Source organism: Alexandromys fortis, unplaced genomic scaffold (assembly GCF_014885135.2).
Source record: "Alexandromys fortis isolate MF-2015 unplaced genomic scaffold, M_Fortis_MF-2015_v1.1 scaffold_258, whole genome shotgun sequence".
NCBI lineage: Eukaryota > Metazoa > Chordata > Mammalia > Rodentia > Cricetidae > Alexandromys > Alexandromys fortis.
Window position 1 is genome coordinate 601,181 of NW_026068132.1, and position 19,745 is coordinate 620,925.

A 19,745-nucleotide genomic window follows, 5' to 3' on the forward strand; every position below is an offset into this window, starting at 1 on the left:
CATATGCTCATTTACTCAAAATGTCTTTTATTGAAACAGAATGAAAGAGCGAGAGAGAGTGAGGTCTGGGAAGCTGTCTTTGGGCACAGGATGGAGCCCAGACCTAAGGGGGTTATAGTGTGATGCTCTGCCCACCCCATACTGATGTTTGCTGACAAAGCACAGAAAGCAGCAGGGAGGAACTGGGGTTGGGGACCGGCCCTCTGAGCTCTCCTAGATGGCTGGAGTGAGGTGCCTTTGAACCTTTTGTGGGGGGCAGCCTTGCCTTCCTGTCTACCTTGCTAGGGCCCTTTGTCGCCTTTCTGTTCGGCCAGCCTCCCACCAGGGTGCTCAGAGGCTGTTTAGAGGGCAGGGTTAGGAGTGGCCAGCAGTGGGACATGGTCACAGCGGTTAGGTGGTGGCTGCCTCAGCAGGGAAGGCCGACGGCACAGCTCCCCATCCCGGAGTACCTCTGGCAGAAGCTTGCGCTTGGTCTCGGGCAGCAGCATGATGCTGAGGATGCAGAGAAGAGCACAGGCCGCCAGTACCACATGCTGCAGGAAGGCTCCATGGCCCATGTGGAGCCGCTGTGCTGGACAGCTCAGCCCCCCGAGCGCCCCAAGTGCCATGATTAGGCCCAGGCCACGGCCCCTGAGAAACACAGAGAGGGCACTGAGCCGATAGCTGTGGGCCTCACCTCAGTTCTCCAACAGCTTCTCCTTTTCATCCTTCAGCCCTTTACCTCAGCCAAAGACCTCAAGGTCTGGCTGGCCCCGTCCCTTCCCCGGGCAGCACCCTTTTCTCACCGCACAGTGGTTGGGATGACTTCAGCAGCAAGGAGGGTACTGAGGATGGCAGAAGCTTGGGAGGAGAAGAGTCCAAGGACAGAGAAGGTGGTGATGGCAGCGTCGTTCAGATCTGGAGGACCAAAAGGGATGGTCGATATGAATGGAGGTAGGGAACACACACCTGGCCTAGTCTCTGACGTCATTCACTTGGCTCTCAAACTCTCTGGTCCCTGCTATTTGGGTTCTGGGCACTCCGTTATGGAATGGCGGAACAGACAAGTTTACACAGCTGGACAGTGTTCTGGGGAATGTCTGAGTCTTGGAAGGCCTATGTCAGACGTAGTAGCTAAGTTATTCTGTCGGGGTTCCCTAACTGTAGGATTCCCACAATGCAGAGAAGAAGAGATACTCACAATCCCACAGGCCCAGCAGGACCAGGGAGGCAATGCCTGTGAGAGTCATTGAGAGAAGCAGGATGCCCCGGCGGCCGAAACGGTCCACGGTGACCCCCAGGAAGACACAGGCCAGGGCTGCCGTGCCACTGGCTAGCAGAGAACCCAAGTAGAAGTCTGACGGGCTCCCTCCTCCTCCCACAGGCTGGTAGCAGTGGCGAATGGCGTGGGCAATGAAGCTGCACAACAGGGCGGGGAAACAACGCAGGGCATGAGTCCCTCTCCACAGCTTCATCCTCTGCACCCGGTCAAGAGGCTTCTCCCACCCAACCAGCCCCTATCCCAGCTACTGGCCTGGCCCTCAGCTCAGACAGCCAGGCTCACTTGGTGAAGCCCAGGATAAGCAGATTCTTCCAGAGGTTGCGGTGGTTGAGGAGGGACGCGAAGGAAAAGGTGGATGTTGTAGGGAGAGGGCAGGTATTCTCCAGTTCTGCAGGAGAGAGCCGGCAGCAATCAGAGACAGCTGAGCCCCGGGCTCTCCCACGGTGAAGAGGCACAAATACGGACACACAGAAGTCATCGCGGCAGAGACCCCTGGCTTCTTACCCTGTAAGGCTTCCTGGGCCTCTTCTCCTAGCATCTGCCCATGGGGCCGGTTCCGCTCAGCCAGGATCCTCAGCACAGACTGGGCTTCCTCAATTTGTCGCTTCACGATCAGCCACCGTGCGGACTCCAGAAACAGACCAGGCCAGCTACGGGCAGGCGGTAGAGTATACTGTGAAGCCTTCCTTCTCTGTACCCCGGGATGGGACCCTACCCCCTCTGAGGAACTGGGCAGTTGGTGGGGACTAGGGACTACACTGGAGGTAAAGATGGGAAGAAGCAGGCCACAGGTGAAGGGTGATACTGACCCATAAAACAGGAAGAGGATGCAAGGAGCGGTGATCATTCGCTGTAGAAATCGCCAGTCCTTAGAGACAAGGGCCAGGCCCAGGAACAGGAAGTGCCCTCCCACCCCTACCAACTCCCCTGCCAGGGCCACCCGAAGCCTCTGGGTTGGGTCGCACAGCTCCAGGCCTGGAGATACAGCAGGGATGAAGGGGGGAGAGGCCAGGGAATGAGGAGGTATGAGGTAGAAGAGAGAGGGAAGAACGGAGGAAAGGACGGAAAGCTAGGTCAGGCCCTCAACAGAAGCTGCAGCCGTCACCTCCCACAGACTAACCTCTGGGTGGCAAGGAGGAAGAGCCCAGACCCCGCTCCTTAAACCTGGCTGGACTTTAGGATCAGAGTCGCTGGGGGCGCTCAGCATTCCTAATTTACAGGTCCTTTCCTATTTGTTCTATTTGACCTTCAATTCGACCTTTGTCCAAGGTCACATAGCTTCTTAGGATTTCCTTTAGGTGTGAGACAAGGTCTCACAATGCAGCCCAGGCCACACTTGAACTCAACCTTTCTGCTATAGCCTCGCACGCACGTACTGGAATCACACCTGCATGCCACCATATGTGGCTGATATTCATTTTTAAAATCAGAGACTCTTCTCTGACAGAAGAAGGTCAGGTTGGGGCTTTCAAGATGATGGCAAGTGGGAGGACGGAGTGGGAAGAAGCAGGACCCTTGCCTGGACCAGGCCAGGCTTTCTGTCTCTCTCCCAAAGAGGTAGCTGCTGCCATGGCTCCTCTCCCCCACCCTTCTCCCCCGCTCTCTCTCTCTCTCTCTCTCTCTCTCTCTCTCTCTCTCTCTCTCTCTCTCTCTCCCTCCTCCCTCTCTCTTTCCTTGCCCCCTTCTCCCTCCCTCTCCCCTTCCCTTCCATAACCAACCTCAAAAAATATCCACTAAATAAATAAATTAATAAATATCCAACCTCAAACTAACTAACTAACTAAATAAACAGATCAGAACGACAGCTGACATTTGGGAGCTAGGGGCAGTGGAAATGGCCTGCAATTGCAGAAAGGCAGACAGGAGACCCAAGGCAGAGATCTTAGGCAGGGTGCCACTTACGCATCAGGTAGACACCAAGGTCAACACCAGCTAGCAGGAAGCCCAGGAGGAATCGAAGAACCATGATGCCAGTGGAAGAGCCTGCAGCAGCTCCTCCCACACCACAGGGGCCCACAAGCCCCAAGGTCAGCAGCACAATTCCACGGCGGCCAAACCTACAAAGTAGGAAGGGTTTCTGGTGCAGGAGGTACTGCCTACTTCAAAGCTGGTATGAGGATGAAGTTCAGGGAGCAAGAGCTGTACTGAAGCCAGGTGGCGGAGTGGGCACAGTGGCACTCGCCTTTAATCCCAGCACATGGGAGGCAGAGGGAGGTGGATTTCTATGACTTTGAGGCCAGTCTTAGGAGTTCCAGGACAGTCAAGACTATCATACTGACAGACCCTGTCTAAAATTGAAGAGAGAGAGACAGAAAGAAAGAAAAGACGGAAGGGAGTTGGGGCTAGGCATACAAGATGTCTGACTACTGGGCAATGAGGTGTGCCCATGGTTTTTTTTTTTTTTTTTTTTTTTTTTTTGAGGCAGGGTTTCTCTGTGGTTTTGGAGCCTGTCCTGGAATGTGCCTATGGTTTTATGGGGACAAATGACTCTTGGGGACAGGGCTACCAGTCAGAGATTAGGGCTTTGGTCATGGATGTGAGATCAGCCCTGAGGGTGGAAAATGAGATTCTTTCTGCTTAGAAGGCTTGGGTCCTTCATACTCATTGGTAGAGAGGTATTGATCAGAGGTAACAGATCGCATCTTGCTCAGTCATTGATCTATGAGGTAGGAGCTCCTGGTCTGTGGGATAACCACTGGCCAGCAGCACACACAGAGAGCTATTTATTCATCAGTGATGATACAGATGTCGTCCCTTGAGGATGAGACCACTGTTTCATAAAGTGGCGGCTTGGGTCTCATTGCACACATGGGTAGACAGTGGGAATGGGGACTGGTGAGGACACGGAGCTACTGATCCGGGGGACTGAGTCTGTTAATGCATAGGCTCAGAATACTTACTTTTGGAGGCTGGAGAACTGATCTCTAGAGATAGAATTGGGGGTCTTAGTGTAGATGGGTGGGTGCCAATGGGACTAACTGATTAATCCATGAAAATGGACATGAAGGATAGGGAGATGAACTACTGGTGATGGTCACTGACCCCAAGCAAAGACAGAGTTACCGGCTGGGGATGAGTGATGGTCCTTGCTAGGGGGAGGGGCTGATACCTCAGAATAGAGCAATCAATGTGATAGGTAAGGACTGCTTTTCCTAAGGATGGGCTAATTTGATTAATGTGCCTCTGACTTTAGACTAAATTATCCACCATTGGGAAGGAGGCCATTATTCCATAGCATGTGAAAATTCAGCTACGGATGCTTGAAGATTAGCTACTACTCTGGGTGTGGGATCATCGGTTCACAGGTATATGTGGTTATTAACCAGGGAGGATGGCTACTGGCTTTAAGGAACCTGGCCATAAATGCGTTTGAGCCATCAGTCACTTAGGTGGGACTATAGATCCCAGGTCAATGGTCAGTGGTCCTGGCTTTCAGAAGAGGAGAGAGATTTGGATCTACACAGAGTTACTAGCTAGCCAGATGACCTGTTGTCTTTGGAGAGGACTGACTCATGGAGACGTGGGTTTTGGTCCAAGAGGATCTGAAAGCTCTGGGCAGCCACGAGGATAGGATTGTTGGTCTGTGAGGTTCTCTTGGAGTTGGTGGGTGGAAGGCATGGGAGTAGGGGTTACTTCAGAGAGTCTCTCCCAGAGATCGCTAATGACCGCAGGGAATGGGATCATCTGTTTGTAAAGTCGATGGGAATGGTGCTATTGACATTTAGGAATTAAGTTTTAGGAATGTGGCCACTGACAGGGGCTAACAGTCGAGGTAGGCTATTAGCCAGTGGAGAGGAATCTGTCAATCCATAAAGATGGAAAGGAAGGGAGCTGGGATTATAAGGGCAACGAAGGCGTAGATGGAACATGGAATGTGGAGACAAGGTTTTGGCTGAGGAAGTGACTTTTAACTCTGGAGATGAGGCCACTGACTTACGGGCAACAGGTCACGAATGTGAGGTCATTTTCTTGTGTGGAAGTGGGTATAGGTGTATTTCTTGATGGGGGGGTGAAACTGAGACTGAGACAGACTGTTAACCAGGAGTCCAGAGGAGACTGTAGAGCACAGTCAGTGGAACCATCCTTGTCCTCTTGCAGATCCAGCTGCTTGGGCTAGCTCTGCCAGCACCCCATCTGTTCTATCTGCCCTGCCCCCACAGAAGTCCTCACCTGTCCGCGGGGTAACCGAGGAACAGGTAGCCGGAGGCGAAGCCCAAGATGAAGAGGATCTGCTCCAGGATCACCTGCCAGCCCAGGTCACACACCAGATCCCACTGGGGATATGAGAGGGGTGCAGCGGCATCAGGCCGGGTCCTCGCTGCCCTGGTCGGCTCCCACTCCAGATCCCGCCCAGCTGCCTCACCTGGCCGATGGCATTGGTGGTGAGCACTGGTAGTCCGTTATAGTCCCAGTCCTTCAGGCAATGGTTGAAGTCCGGCGGAGCGAAGCCACTACACGAAGGGTCGGTACTGGTGACGACTCGGCTGGCGGCGCTGGCTGCTAGGGCCGCTCCGGCGACGCTGACGCCGCTGGCGTTGGGGGGCTGCTCCCAGCTCGAAGCGTTGGGGGGCAAGGCGCCGTAGTGGCAGTGCAGCGGGGGCGCCAGCGTGAAGATGGGGTCTGAGGCCATGCCCAGCGCCACGAAGAGCACGGGTAGGCAGCACAGGCCGAGCTGCAGCTGCTGGCCGCCACCCAGCGCCCCCACCTGGGCGAGCAGGGCCTCGAAGCTGAGGGGGCCCGGGGGCGCGGCCAGCGACAGGCTGCTGCCCAGCGCGTCGCCCTCCCCCTCCCTCCGGCGCTCCCGCTCACCCTGCAGCTGCTCTGGGGGCACCGCATCTCCGAGGCTCCCGACCTGCTGCGGCGAGGGGTGGGAGGGAGAGAAGGTGAGGCAGGGGAGGCCGTGGGCACGCGGGGACGTGGGTGGGAGGAGGGCGGGGAGAGGTCGGCCGAGCCCCCAGGGCACTGACACTTACTCCGTTGGCGTTGGGGGCGATCTCTACGGTGCTGTCGATTTTGCTGCCGCCCCCGCCATTGGGCTCGGGGGTCCCGGTGGCCACTCGGGGAGCCAGCTTGCCGACCGCAGGGGCCCTGTCGGCCGCGCCAGAAGAATGAATTGGTGTTTGGCCAGCTGTGTGCGCAGGACTGGGACGCCGAGGGCCGCGAGACCCCGCTCTGCAGCTCTGCAGCCGCGGGCGCCTCCTCCGTCTCTACCGTCTCTGCGCTGCTTTCCCCTCCCCTTCCTCCAGACTCTCCTCCCCTTCCCACGTCAGCAGAACCTGGGTCCAGACTGTTTGTCAGAGATGAAGGGGGGCCAGGGCCCGCATGGAAGTAGAGGCTGGGGGGGGGGGGGTCTCCGCTGTTTGTTCCTTGGGACTGCAGGCCATTGCGGTTTTAAAAGAAAAATGTGAAGGATAGAAGAAGCTGGGGAAAACACCAAGATTCCTCCTCATTCCTGTCTTCCTTGTCACGCATCCACTCTCCACCCCTCCACATTAATTTCATCAATAAAATGTATTATGTGCCTACTGTATCCCAGGACGTATGTGAGAGCTGAAGGATTTGTAGGATGGACAAGATACCCTTGGAGGTGGTTTCTAGGGGAGGCAGATGTGGAATTCGGTAAATTGCAAGATGGTTTATGCAGATGGAGGAATCGGTTGGCATTATGCGTCACTCTCTAGCCTCAGTTCTCTACTGGGGCGCAGGTCTCTGGGTTTCCCCACATCCAGCTGCGTTGAATCGCCACTTCCATCCACATCTGGCACTATTGACCACCTCTGTTTCTAAACTTCCTCCTTTGACCGCCAAGTTTCACCTTCCCCAGGTTTATTTTCTTCACCGCAGCCACACGCTCCTCCTCTTCGGCACCACTCCGTTTATGCCGTTCTTCCCATCTCACGCCATTGCCTCTGTGCTATACGTGCAAGAGATCATCCACCCAGACAGTATGCACCTGTTTCCTATTTCCACCTCTGCTCAGCGTCCTGGGTCAGTGAAGCAACCTCTCGGTAACCATATAACCTTGACTGTCCCTTTGGGTCCTCAAGAAAGGAATCATACAACACCCTCTCCCGTAATCCGGGCATCTTCTATAATGCCCCCATCTTTGAGGGAATGGCGCCCTCATCATTTACCTATGGTCAGGTGTCCCGCATTTGCCCTTGAAATGCCTTCTTCACCTCACATCAAGTCCCTAACAAAATGCTGTTACTACCTCTATAGTTCTCTCCCTCGGGTGGGCTGCTGTGCTCCTAGTTCCCAGCTGCTGTGAGGAGCCCACTTTGTTTCTCTCTGCACTTAAGGTGCAGATAGAATGATCTTTTTTTTTTTTAAAGCAGGTATTTAAATGTTTTATCTATTAGTGTGTAAGTGTGTGATGTGTATGAGTAGGTGTGCATGCCGTGCTGCATACGGTGGAGGTCAAAAGATACTGGAGCCCTCCATCTTCATGGGTTCTGGAGAAGAGTGACTGCCACGCTCGCATGCTGGACCACCTTGCCAGGCCCCCAGATGGAGGACTATATCTCTGCCTGCTCACTGGCTTTCAATGACTTCTCTCACCAAGGAAAACAGTCTAGACGATGCATACCTGAGCCTCCTGCCTGGTCACGTGCTCCCTGCAGTCGCATCCCACCTCTCCCTCCACCACCCCCACCCCTGCATTCTTTTTTTTTTTTTTAATATTTATTTATTTATTATGTATACAATATTCTTTCTGTGTGTATGCCTGCAGGCCAGAAGAGGGCACCAGACCCCATTACAGATGGTTGTGAGCCACCATGTGGTTGCTGGGAATTGAACTCAGGACCTTTGGAAGAGCAGGCAATGCTCTTAACCTCTGAGCCATCTCTCCAGCCCCCCCACCCCTGCATTCTAACCACCTGGCTGACCTGTTTTCCCAGCATCGTGGGGCTTTTGCACACAGGCTGGTTCCTATGCTCAAGGGCTTCTTCCACATTCCCTTAGCCTTTGGCTGTCAGTTCAAGTCTCTTTGCCTCAAAGACACCTCTCCTAAACCCCAGACTTGCTGTGCGAAGTGCGGTTGATGGACTCGCTGCATCCATACCACTAGGGAGATTGCTAAACATGCACAACCTTGGCATCATCCAGACCCTTGAGCCATAATTTTCAACTGGATACCCAGGCATATGGATATTAAAATTAGGCACGTATTCCTCCTTGAAGAGATGCAATGCTTGACAGACTATTCCACCTGCCACTCCAGAGGTCGAGTATCCAGAAAGGGGTAGTCTCAGTGACCTTGTGATTATCTCCTCTGAACCACCCTGGAAGACGACTAAGTCACAGGATCGTTGATCCATTACTTCCTCTGCTCAGAAATTCTAATATAAGTGCCCTTAGAGCATCTCCCCTTAGTGTCTCAGAATTACTGGGCTTCTTATGACCTGAAATCCTGGGACTAGCTGGTCTACAGCCTTCTATCTTGGGACAATAATTCCCTTTTTTTTTTTTTTTTTTTTAAGACATGGTCTCACTATGTGAACCAGGTACAAAAATCCACCTGTTTCTGTTTCCTAGGTGCTGGGAATAAAGAAGTGTGATAGTCCAGCTTAATAATTCTTTAGTTTTATGCTTCCCCCCCCCAAAGTCCTGTAAGGCCATTTTGATCACCCTCATACTAAAGCTAAAGGCAAGTCTCAAAAGAGGGGTGAGTTACCCACAGCCACACAAGTCCACGACACATCTAAGATTTGAACTGAAGACAGACCCCCTCCTCTGAGTTCACGATCCTTTCTGGAAGGCATATCTGGGAGATGGGAATGGCCTTCAATGTATAGGGGTGAATTTGTTGGCTCCCATATTTGAAAATGTTTTCCTTCAAGTAGAAAGATGCTCAAAATCGAGGAGGCAAATGCACAAGGGTGCCAAGATCCAAAGAGTATGATTAAAACTCGAGGTGCCCCGACAGTCACTGAGCCAGGTTCCTGGGAAAGGTTAACCAAAGTGATGACAGCTGCCTTCTCCTGTGGTTAATGGCTGGAGTCAATGTCATCTGAGCCATAGGCCCTGATCTCATCAAACTCCTGAGACTTTCTAACCTACTGCATTTATCTGCGGTCTCCGACAGTCTTAAGTGGTGAAGCCTGGGGAAAGTGAAAGGGACAGACTCTCCTAAAGTCACCTGAGGAAGCCAGGTCATCCAACAGCTGCTTTTCAGTTGGTTAGCATTGGCCTGTGGAGGTAAACTGAGGTTTCCTTTCCCTTTGGGGTGCTCTTTAAAGAGGGGCCTTTTGGGACTGGTGTGGCTACATTCTCCACATCTGCACCTCTTTAGTGATGTCATGTGACAGCAAGGTCTGGAAGCGCTGGCACTAAGACCCTCCTTAGTTCCTCCATTCTGGGTCGGCTCAGGCATCCCCTTCCCCAGCTGCTCCCTTCACCTGGTCTCTCCTACCACCTGTTTAGTTCCCTCACCAGTCACTTCTCTGAGACAGGGTCTCACAATGTAGACCAGGCTGGCCTAGCTCACAGATCCAGATCCACCTGCGTCTGCCTCCCAAGTGCTAGGATTGAAGTATGCATCCTGGCTTTGTAAAAATGCACTCACAGTGATAACTTGATGTCTACCCCAGTTTCGCTGGCGTAGTACATTCACTGTGTACTTGTGGAACTTTGTCTGGCCCATTGCAGGAGCTGAGGACTAGTCTATCAGATAGATTTTGAAGGGATAAAATTACCCCTCACACGGTGTGTCCCTCAGGAATGGGGAGGGGTGCTATGTCTTCCCCCTCAGGCTCTCAAGAAGCAGAGTCAGGGACCAGACGGCAGGGTTTATTTAACCATGGCCAGCTTGCCTGACCTGTCAGGGGCAGAGCCCTCTAGTAGTTTCCCAGACTCCTACGTTCTGAGCAATTACTGCCTGCCCCGCTCTCAGAAGAGCGTGACGCGCTGGTCATTCTCAGTCAAGAAACAGGAGAGAGGCTCTGTGTAGCCCCACGTCTCAGTCACCAGACTTTGCGTGTTCCAAACCCCCAAGGCAGAAGGCAGTACAGCGACCTCCACCCCAGCCTGATGAGGAAAATCCAGTCCCTTCCCACCCGCAGATGATGCCTGCCTGGACAAAGCAAGAAATATTAAATATAAATAATTTATACAAAATGGCTCATACAAAAAGCAGTAGGTACGGGGAAAGAGATGCCTTGGTGAGTGGCTAAGATGACCCAAAGAGATGAAAAAGGGGGAGAATCCTCTCCTTCCCTGACAGAGCCCTCTCGCCACCCTCACGGAGCAGGGCTCTGGCAGGCAGGGGAAGCTAAGGCTGCAGGAACAGGCCCTCAGGGGAGTAGGCCAGCGAGCAAGGTGGTGAAGCGCAGGGCCTGCCCTGCAAGCTCTGCTACACACCGTGCCATCTCTTGGACTGCGGTGCCAGATGGGTAGCCCAAGGCAGCCCCTTTGACAGCAAGCACAGTAGCCCGCAAAGTCTGGCCTAGCATTGTACCAGCAGCTCCGACCTGTGCTCGGAGAGGTGCAGAGGCTGCCAGCCGGCCTAGGGTGTCCCCAACAAATACCAGGCGGTGAGCAGCCACCACCACTCGCTTGCCATGGGGCACGAAGAGACACGGCGGCTGGTTGGCCTGGGTACTGGACATGAGAGCGGCCACAGCAGCCTGCAGAGCCGAGTAGTGGCTCTGGCACTGCCCTGCGTAGAAGTGCAGAAGCTGTAGGTCTCCGGTGGACAGGACCAGCGGCTCCTCTGGCGGCAGGACTTCCTGTGGAGAAGAGGAGGGTCAATGAGGACGATGCCATCAAGGCCACTGCTGCTCTTGCTTGTTTCCCTCGCTCCCTCTGTTCTTCATTGAGTGCAATCCCTTCAGCTTTTCTCACCATAGAGAATTTAGATTCTCAGAGACAGCAGCCAAGGGCTCAGAGTTGACAGGAAGATCTGGATTCAAATAGTGTCGGGCAACTTCAGAGAAGTCTCTGAACTTCCTTGATTCCTTATCTCAGAGCAGCCTAGAGCTGGGGATGGGGTTTGTCCTAGACTTTCCTAGTACGTGTAAGGCTTGGCCTTGGTTCCCAGTATCATACCAACATCAACACAACACAAGCCATGCTTTATATGTATTTTTTTTTTTTTTTTGGTTTTTCGAGACAGGGTTTCTCTGTGGTTTTGGAGCCTGTCCTGGAACTAGCTCTTGTAGACCAGGCTGGTCTCGAACTCACAGAGATCCACCTGCCTCTGCCTCCCGTGTGCTGGGATTAAAGGCGTGCGCCACCACCGCCCGGCTTTATATGTATTTAAACAGTCAGAGCATCCATGTATATCAGGTGACTTATGTTCATACCGACTCTGCAAAACCAGGTCTGAGATGAGCATAGTCACTTACATCTGTCACTCTAGTAGTTGGGGCACTGGGACAGGAGGCTTGCTGTGAGTATGTGAGGTCAAAAGACAACTTCTGAGAGTCTGTTCTCTCTTTCCACCATGTGGGTCCTTAGATCCAACTCAAGTCACTGGACTTGGAGTCAGCGCCTTTACCCACTGAACCACCACACGGGACTCTGTTATACATTCAGACTAGCTACATTCCAAGTGCGCAGAAGCCACACCGGTAACTATCAGATGGTGCAGGTCTAGCCTGTATTCGGACTATGGTGAACACTGACTGAGACAGAACGCTGAACTGGCTTCTCACAGTTAACTGCGCACAGTGTAAGCATCACACGAGCATCACTGCGACCACGATGGCACATGCAGTCATCCTAGCATGGGAGCCGGCACTCAGAAAACACCTGACGGACAGGGGCTATGAAAGGCCATCCTTCTGGTCTCTGGCTAAGATCGGGTATTAATGGGGCTGAGGAAACTGCCTCACTTTCAAGGTCCAGATATGGCAAATGCTACAGATCCCAGTTACTCAGTGGTGGAGCCCGGCTTAGAAGCCAGTCTCTTAGGAGCCCAGGAATTCACTCCAGGAGGGAGGGCACCTGGCCAGCTTTGCTCCATCGCCCGGACATTCTTTCTGCTCTCCCAGCTCCCCGACCTCTCTCCAACACATTCTTTCCTCTTTTCCCAGATTCTTAAGAAACTCTTCCATGTCCTAGCACCTTCTTTGGACTAACTCCTCTTTGTTCTGACCCCCATTCCCCACATACTCAGCCTGGCCCCATCTATCTCACGGACGGTTTGGTTAGGAATACCTATTCCCTTAAGTTCCAGTCCATCTTGTCTGGCACACCCCTCCAGATTTACCTGCTGTTCCGGCAGCCCCCGCTCCGGCAATTCAGGATCAGCTGGGAACGCTTTATCCAGGGGTCTGGAACTCTGCGCTTTATCCACACCCTGCAGGGGGATCATGTGTCAGTCAGAGGTCGTGAAGGGAGCAAACTGCAGGCCTCCATGGCCTCTGGGCCCCTTCCTCGTCCCCTTCTTTCAGGGAAGGATTCCTAGCATGGAAGCTGGCAGTCCTTGTGCTGACAGCTGTTTAGCTTTGTGCTGGGATTAAGGCTGGATGTGGCGCTCGCTCAAGCTGCAGCCTCAGGCTCGAGGGCAAAAGGCCAGGAGAGAGGGACAGGGCTAGGGAGACCCTTCGGGTGCGGCAGTCCAGGCCCTCACCTTCAGGTGCACATAATCATAGTCCTCAGCCGTCGGGATGCCTTCATACTCATTGTGAGGGGCTGCTGAGCCGTCATCTACCTCCCTGCACTCCTGATCCCCGTAACCAGGCAGGCAGGGTGGGGGAGGGGGAAGTGGCCTGTCCTGGATACTGCCCTTTCGGCCTGGGGCAGGAGAGGGTGCTGGGGAAGGGGTGGGAGCCTCAGAGACAGGCAGGGCAGGCAGAGGGCGGCGGGACAGGCTCTCGGTGGAGGGCAGCCTGGGCCGGTGCTGGGGTGGAGGGCTTTTGGTCAGAAGCTGGGCCACAGTGTCCAGGTCAGTGGAGGAAGAGGCTCCGGGTGACTCTGGAGATGGTGACTCTGGTCCCAGCAGAGGCACATCGTAGATGTCTTCATCTGGGTCCCTGCTTTCCCCATTGGCCAGTAGTTCCTCGGGGGCTTCATACAGGTTGAGGAGAGCTGACGCCCGTTTCAGGTTTGATGGGGCAGCATAGAGGGGAGGCCCTGGTTCCCGGCCCCCTTCCCACTCCAGATCTGGCTCCAGCTCAGCAGATGGCTTCAAGGCCAAGGGCACATCGTAGGGAGCTTCATCCTCTCCAGGGGACTGTGGGTCAGCTGGAGCCAGAGGGCAGGAAAAGGAAGCTGGGGAGTCATACGGACAGCTGGAGGGAGCCCGGAGGATGTTGGGAGGCACATCGTAGACCTGGAGGGAGGGATCAGTATTAGCGTCAGCTCAGCAGTAGACCACCCTTGAGAATTCTGGCTCTCCCCCAACACAGAGTTCTCACCTCTAACGCATCTCTGGGGGCAGTTAGCTGTGTCCCATTGACTCTGGGAACCTTGTAGATGGAGTCGGGGGAGGGTGAGCAGGATCTAGCAGGAGGTCCTGAGGCAGGGCAAGGTCGAGCTGGTGGTGGTACCACGTACACCTAGGGGATGAAGAGGCGGGCGTGTCAGAAGTAGAAGTCACTGGCACAAGTACATATACCTTCAGGAGCTTATAGAGCGTGTGGCCTCCTCCCTCCATCCTCCCTGTGCCAAGCTTAGAAAGAGAAGGCAGACAGACACCAGACAGGTCCTGGATGGGGCAAAGACTGCCAGGCCTGGGGTGATGCGAGGCTCCAGTTCTTACCTCCTGCTCCTCACTGCCAGGCTCTGGGGTGGGAGATGCTGGGGCGAGGCCAGGCTTGGGCACTGGGCCAGCAGGAAGGAGCTTCACTCTGTTAGCAGGCACGATACCCTGCTGGCCATGCAGGGAGCAAAGGCACCAGCCGTCCAGGCCGCCGGCACCCTCCCTCTGCAGTACCCGGAGAACATCTCCTCTGCGGAACGACAGCTCCTGGGGGGACTCGGCAGTGTTGTCGTAGAGCGCCCGAGCAAGCTGGGCCTGGCGGGAGGTTGGGAGAGAAGAGCTCTCACATACATGTACGAGGCCGTGTAGACCAGACCAGCCTCCCATGCCATTCAAGGTGACTCAGCTGCTCCTGACTAGGCTCTGCCTTGTCATCGTCACGGAGGGCCCGCTTCTCTTTCTCCTCATGCTTTGACCTAGCGCCTTCCCATCTTAGTGCCTTTGCACTTTATTTCCTCTACTCCAAGCACTCTTCCCTGACTATCCGATCCTTTCACAGTCTTCCGTTCTGAGAAAATGTCTCCTCAGAGAGGCCTTATCATTACTAGGCATCCTGTCACAATCTGCACCTGTATCCACCCACTATTTCCTTCAGACACGTTCTATTACTTAAGGTTGTTATTATTGAGTCCTGCCATTACACTGTAGGCCCTGTAAGAACAGGGGCTACTATATCTCATAAGCCCCACCGAAGAGTCCCACTCAGAACTTGTCCTCAATACACATTTGCTAGGTCAGCCTCCTCAGAGCACATGAAGAGGTCTTGCTAGGGTCTCCCACAGAATTTCTCTCCTGCTCCTTCTGTCCCCCAGTGACTACTCCACCAAGTAAAAGGTCAGATGAAACAAATACAGAGAGCCATCTTTCTGAGGGAGCCTAGAAGAAGCCTCATTTAGATGGAGCGTTGAGGCATACTTGAGAAAGAAAAACAGAAATTACTGTTTTTCCCAGCCTGGACAAATACAGTTCTACCACAAGAGGCTGGAGAAACATGAGGGTGTCTATTTCCAGGCCTGGTCTAGGGGGAACCTAAGCTTTTCCCATGGAGGGCCGTGAGCTCAGGTACCAAGTCACAAACTCAAAGCATCAGGGACTAAGTCTTCACACTAAATCTAACTCTCAGAATCTCCCTGATAGAAGGAAAACCGGGGCACAGGTTTAGGCTTGGTCCACGGTGTATGGCTGATGCAGCCGGCAGGGCCTGTGCTGGCTGTCTCTCAAGGGTGCCCTCTACTGCATCTGTACAGTCTGTGTGTATGTGTGCCGGAATGCACACGTGGGGGTCAGAGGACAGCGTGCAGGAGCCGGTTTTCTCCTTCCCATGTGTATTCTGGACACTGAACTTGTGTCATGGGACTTGGCAGCCAGTGCCTTTACCTGCTAAGCCACCTCACCAGCCCTTCTGTTTTACTTTTAAAGTTATTATTATTATTAGCACAGCAGTGGAGAGGGAGAGGGACTCCAAGGTGAGGAATATATGTCTACAGGCTCCTATACACAATCTCTCTCAGTTCTAGCTCCTCTTAGGGCTCTTGTCCCACAGGTCCTTTAGTAGAACCAAGCTTATTCCACTCAGAATATCATGGCACATTCAGCCTCAATTGTGAATGCCAAATGACTGCCGGTGGGATCCCAGCAGCTGTGGCTCACCCGGAGACGTCGGAGAACAGCCAGGTAGACACTGCTAGTTGGGTAGCCACGCGGACCCTCTAATTCAGTTAAAAGTCTCTAGTCAGGGGCTGAAGGGATGGTCAGTGGTTAAAAGTGGACACTAATCTTCCAGAGGAAGCCACACTGCCTAACTCAGAACTGCATGTACGGCTAGTTCCAGGGCGTCCAATGCCTCTAGTCTCTGTGGGCACCTGCACTCATGTCTACATATCCACACACAGATACACACATATACATAATTGAAATAATTAAGTAGGAAGTATTTAGTTAAACAAGTTCCCGGTGATAGGGACCTATAGTCTCAGCTACTTGAGAGGCTAAAGCAGTTCTCTGGTTGAAAGTTTGAGGCCAGCCTGGGTAACTCTGTAAGATTCTATCTGAAAATGCGCACACACACACCCACACACTACCATCAAGCAAATCTCCATCTGCAGCAGGATGCTGCCGGACTGTAGGGGAGAAGGATGCTCCGCTCACTCACAGACGTGCTGGTCCTCTGGGATCCTGCTCTGTGCTACAAGGCAAGTGGCCCAGTCCTTTCGCTCCTGTCTGTGGCCCCCAAACAACCACTTACCTTTCCTTCCTTCCACCCTTTCTTCCTCCCTCCCTCCCTTCCTTCCTTCCTTCCTTCCTTCCTTCCTTCCTTCCTTCCTTCCTTCCACCCTTCCTTCCTTCCTTCCTTCCTTCCTTCCTTCCTTCCTTCCTTCCTTCCTTCCTTCCTTCCTCAAGGTGCTGGGGTCAAACTCAGGTCCTTTTGCATGCCAGGCAAATGCTCTACCACTAAGCTACGGGCCTGGTCCTCACCACCATTTCTGATTATACTTTGACTTCTAAAGGATATAGTCTACAAAAAGAAAACACGCCAGGCAGTGGTGGCGCATGCCTTTAATCCCAGCACTCGGGAGGCAGAGGTAGGCAGATCTCTGTGAGTTCAAGGCCAGCCTGGTCTACAGGGCTAGTTCCAGGACAGGCCCCAAAGCTACAGAGAAACCCTGTCTTGAAAAACCAAAAAAGAAAAAAAAAGAAAGAAAACACACTAAACAGATAACATGGATTGCTGCTTGGTTCTGTGTTCTCCCTCCCTTTCATGTGTGTACAAGCATGTGGAGGCCAGAGACTGATGGTGGGCATCCACTTTATTTCTTTGAGAGCATTCGAATATGGAGCTCACTGATTCGGCTACACTAGATGGTCGACAAGTCTCTGGGATCCTCTTTGCCTTCCCACTGCCGGGAGTACAGGTAGGCACCCCTGCACATGGCTTTTTATGTTGATGCTAGGGGTCACTCCCAGGTCCTCAGCTGGTGCAGAAATCATCTTCCCAACTGAGCCATGTCCCCAGACCCTCCACCTTTCCTTCTAATTGCAAACTGGAAATCAGTACTTTGGATCTAGCCAGAGATGAAAGACAAAGCTCTAAGCACAGGTGGACTCGGGTTGAGCCCCTTTCTTGCTCGGATGCCTTCAAGTGGCTTTAAACATCACGGTACTGTAGTTCCATCCTTTGTAGAATTTCTATCTATAGCCAAATGTCCATTTTTGGATGGTAACATGTCCTCCTAAAGTTGAGAGCTGCACAGAACAACACATCAAAAGATCCATCATGGCAAAGTTTAGCACAGGGCCAGGTGTGTAAATTATAAATATTACTATTGTTATGCGCCTGTGAGTTTCCTTAGCATAAACGCCCCCCCCCCCCCATACCTTCTGGACTTCAAAGGTAGCAGTGACTCTGGGATCCCGACAGCAGCTCTGGCACTCCCAGAGGCACCCTGCCACCAGAGGACTAAAAGGTTTTGTCTAAGGATTGGAGACTGGAGCCAGGGTGCCCTGAGGCTCCAGGCTTTGCTTTCCCCTCCACAGTTTCTCTTCCCGCAGCCAGAGTGCAGGGAAGCAGGTGGCAGCTGGCCTTCCCTGGGAATGCCCAGCAAGCGCTGGAGAGGTATCAGGAGGAATCGATTTGCTTGGATTTGTTCTACAGCCTCCAAGGCAGAGCAGAGGTGGGGCTGAATAGCTCCTCCTGTATTAGGTTTGAATTCTGTCCAATGGGGCCCATGCTTTGCAGTTTGCCTGAACCCAGGCCAGAGTTGCGGAGAGAATGATGGATAATGGGTGTGATCACCCTACTCTGTCTCCTCCTAAGGGCCTAGTCGACTTATTCCGGGTGGAGGGGTGTTACTGCATTTTCTGGTAGGCCTCCTCCCACAATCCCAACAGGCCAACAGTTCCTTCACTTTGTCCCCGGTTACCAGAAAGTGGCTCGAGGCAGGCTGATGTCCTCTCCCCTCTTCTATTATTTTCCCCTGCCTCACTCCATGTTTTCCAACCGTCTAGAGCTGGACTTCCTTGGCCGTCCATTTTCCGAGGGCTGCCTGGTCTTTGCCAGAAAACTCCTTTTACTTACCTCCCTGCCGACCACAAGGGGCCATCTGTTCCCACCCAGAAAAGAGCAGATAGGACTGGGGTTACACCCCCTCTCCTCCGTCTAGCCACAGCTAATATAAAGAAAGAGAAGAGGGAGAGGGAGGAGGGGCCAGCCCAGACCTAGAAGGCGGCACAGGGAGGGAGAGGGAGAAAGAAAACAAAAGAGAGAGGACACAGCTTTTGGGAGAAGAGATCACACAAAGAATGGGTAGAAATAAAGGCGACTGTGCCATAGAGTAGGTTGGAGATCTCTGCATGGAAAGCCTCCTCTCCCTGGCGGACTCACCGACGTGGCAATGGCCATGGCTCTGGCCTCCAGCGTTGCCTGCTTCAGACCAGACTCAGTTTCACTGACTTCAGCGATGGCTGCCCCTCACCATGGTTCCCGGCCTCCAAGCCAGAAGGTCACCCCCAAGCTGTGTCGCTTGAGGAGTTGCCTCCCCCAAAGTTGGAGGAAGAGAAAGAAAACCCACGAAACTTTCCAAAAGGGAGGCAGCTTGGCCAGGCAGGAGGAGGAATGGGGCGGGCCTGGGCGTCGCTACGGGACCTCATCCAAGGGGCGCGCTCTAAACTGTCCCCAGTGTCTCCCGGGGGACACTAGGCCCCCACGGCTGTGGCCTTAGGCTGCAGACGCCTCTTGGACACACATGGGTCCAAAGCTCACGTCCCAGGCCGGCGAGGCAAGGAGGCAGGAGCTGCTGCTGCTGCTTTCGACGCCTCTCCAGGCAGATCAGGCTAGCCCCGAGGGCTGGGAGAAGCTGCCCGAGTGGTTGGGCTGGACGAACGACTCCAGGGGCCAACCCTCCCCCAGCGGCAGAGCGGTGCTCCCAGGATTGTGGTCTCGGCTGCCGGGGCACTGCGGCGGGACCCGCGGGGAAGGAGGAGGAGCGAGAACTGAACTGCGAGGCTCCCAGTGGCTCAAGTCAGCGCAAAGGCAGGCCGCAGCCGAAGGCCTGAGAGCGCGTGGCAGTGCAGCCGGGCTTTCTGTCCAGGCCCGCGCCGAGGCGGGCTCTCTCGGCCACACTCGTTCTCAACGCGGCCGGGGTTTTCGAGGCGGCCACCAGCCACTTCTGGGTCTCGGAGCCCAAGGGCGCGCTTCACCCTTTGCTCCGGGACACCCAGTCCCCTCTCACATTCCCTGGATCCGGCCCTTGGCGTCCCCCCACCCAAAGCTTAGGGACGCTCCAGGTATCTGGGGAGCGAAGAAAAAGACCACAGAGCCAAGGGAGCAGTGAAGGGGAGGAGCGGCCCTGTGGGATCGCCCGGGGTCGGGGTGCGCACACTCAGGGCTAGAAGAGGTCCCGGGTCGCGCGTGGCCCCGTTCAGCCCTCCCACACCGCGCCCCTTCCCTCCCGTGCCCGGCCTCCCGCTCCCCCTCCGCAAGCTCGCTCTCTTCCCCGCGGGCCCACCCCTCCCGCGAGGGGCTCAGTCCAGGGGATTAAGAGAAGGGGGAGGGGAAGCTGCGGCGAAGAGGGGGGGGGACGATCCTTTCCGAGGCGGTGTTGAGTTTCAGCTCCCGACCCTCGGGCCACACGGCACGCCCCAGCCCGGCCCCGCTTGCCCGCACCTTCTTCCTGGGGACCGCGCGGCCGACCGACCGGCGGGTGGTCTGCTGTGCACGCTCGGGGGAGCTCGGCTCTGCCCGCCACGCCCCCGCTCCCCCCCCCCCCCCCCCCCCAC

At 54.4% G+C, this 19,745-nt stretch overlaps 2 protein-coding genes across 6 annotated transcripts; both read right to left on the reverse strand.

The window, feature by feature from the left end:
* Positions 1-2: 2 nt before the first annotated feature.
* On the reverse strand, positions 3-6,481 carry Slc22a17 (solute carrier family 22 member 17). Of its 5 annotated transcripts, none has more exons than XM_050126173.1 (10): positions 6,235-6,480; positions 5,625-6,113; positions 5,432-5,535; positions 3,164-3,318; positions 2,071-2,236; positions 1,766-1,911; positions 1,544-1,649; positions 1,181-1,398; positions 786-897; positions 3-630 (listed from the first exon to the last, which is right to left on the reverse strand). In XM_050126173.1, the coding sequence occupies exons 2-10, from the start codon at positions 5,889-5,891 to the stop codon at positions 342-344; spliced, it is 1,563 nt and encodes a 520-aa protein (XP_049982130.1). In that variant the 5' UTR covers positions 5,892-6,113; positions 6,235-6,480; the 3' UTR covers positions 3-341. The 5 variants fall into 5 exon arrangements, with proteins under 5 accessions (XP_049982130.1, XP_049982131.1, XP_049982128.1 ...); XM_050126174.1 differs by having other exon boundaries at positions 5,625-6,116; positions 6,235-6,464; XM_050126171.1 differs by having other exon boundaries at positions 1,766-2,236; positions 6,235-6,481.
* A 3,560-nt stretch (positions 6,482-10,041) lies between these two features.
* On the reverse strand, positions 10,042-19,306 carry Efs (embryonal Fyn-associated substrate). Its single transcript, XM_050126180.1, has 6 exons — positions 18,352-19,306; positions 13,971-14,225; positions 13,627-13,767; positions 12,840-13,541; positions 12,477-12,566; positions 10,042-10,992 (listed from the first exon to the last, which is right to left on the reverse strand). The coding sequence occupies exons 1-6, from the start codon at positions 18,367-18,369 to the stop codon at positions 10,558-10,560; spliced, it is 1,641 nt and encodes a 546-aa protein (XP_049982137.1). The 5' UTR covers positions 18,370-19,306; the 3' UTR covers positions 10,042-10,557.
* Between the last annotated feature and the right edge of the window lie 439 nt (positions 19,307-19,745).

Bases quoted from the DNA above. Each gene is read 5' to 3' on its own strand.
- Slc22a17 (XM_050126171.1), bottom strand. From the start codon at position 5,891: ATGGCCTCAGACCCCATCTTCACGCTGGCGCCCCCGCTGCACTGCCAC. The intron at 5,536-5,624 runs GTGAGGCAGCTG...TCATATCCCCAG, and splicing joins CCACCAATGCCATCGGCCAG to TGGGATCTGGTGTGTGACCT. The intron at 1,650-1,765 runs GTAAGAAGCCAG...TCTCTCCTGCAG, and splicing joins GGCCCAGGAAGCCTTACAGG to AACTGGAGAATACCTGCCCT.
- Efs (XM_050126180.1), bottom strand. The intron at 13,542-13,626 runs GTGAGAACTCTG...CCCTCCCTCCAG, and splicing joins CCCCCAGAGATGCGTTAGAG to GTCTACGATGTGCCTCCCAA. The intron at 12,567-12,839 runs GTGAGGGCCTGG...ATCCCCCTGCAG, and splicing joins ATGATTATGTGCACCTGAAG to GGTGTGGATAAAGCGCAGAG.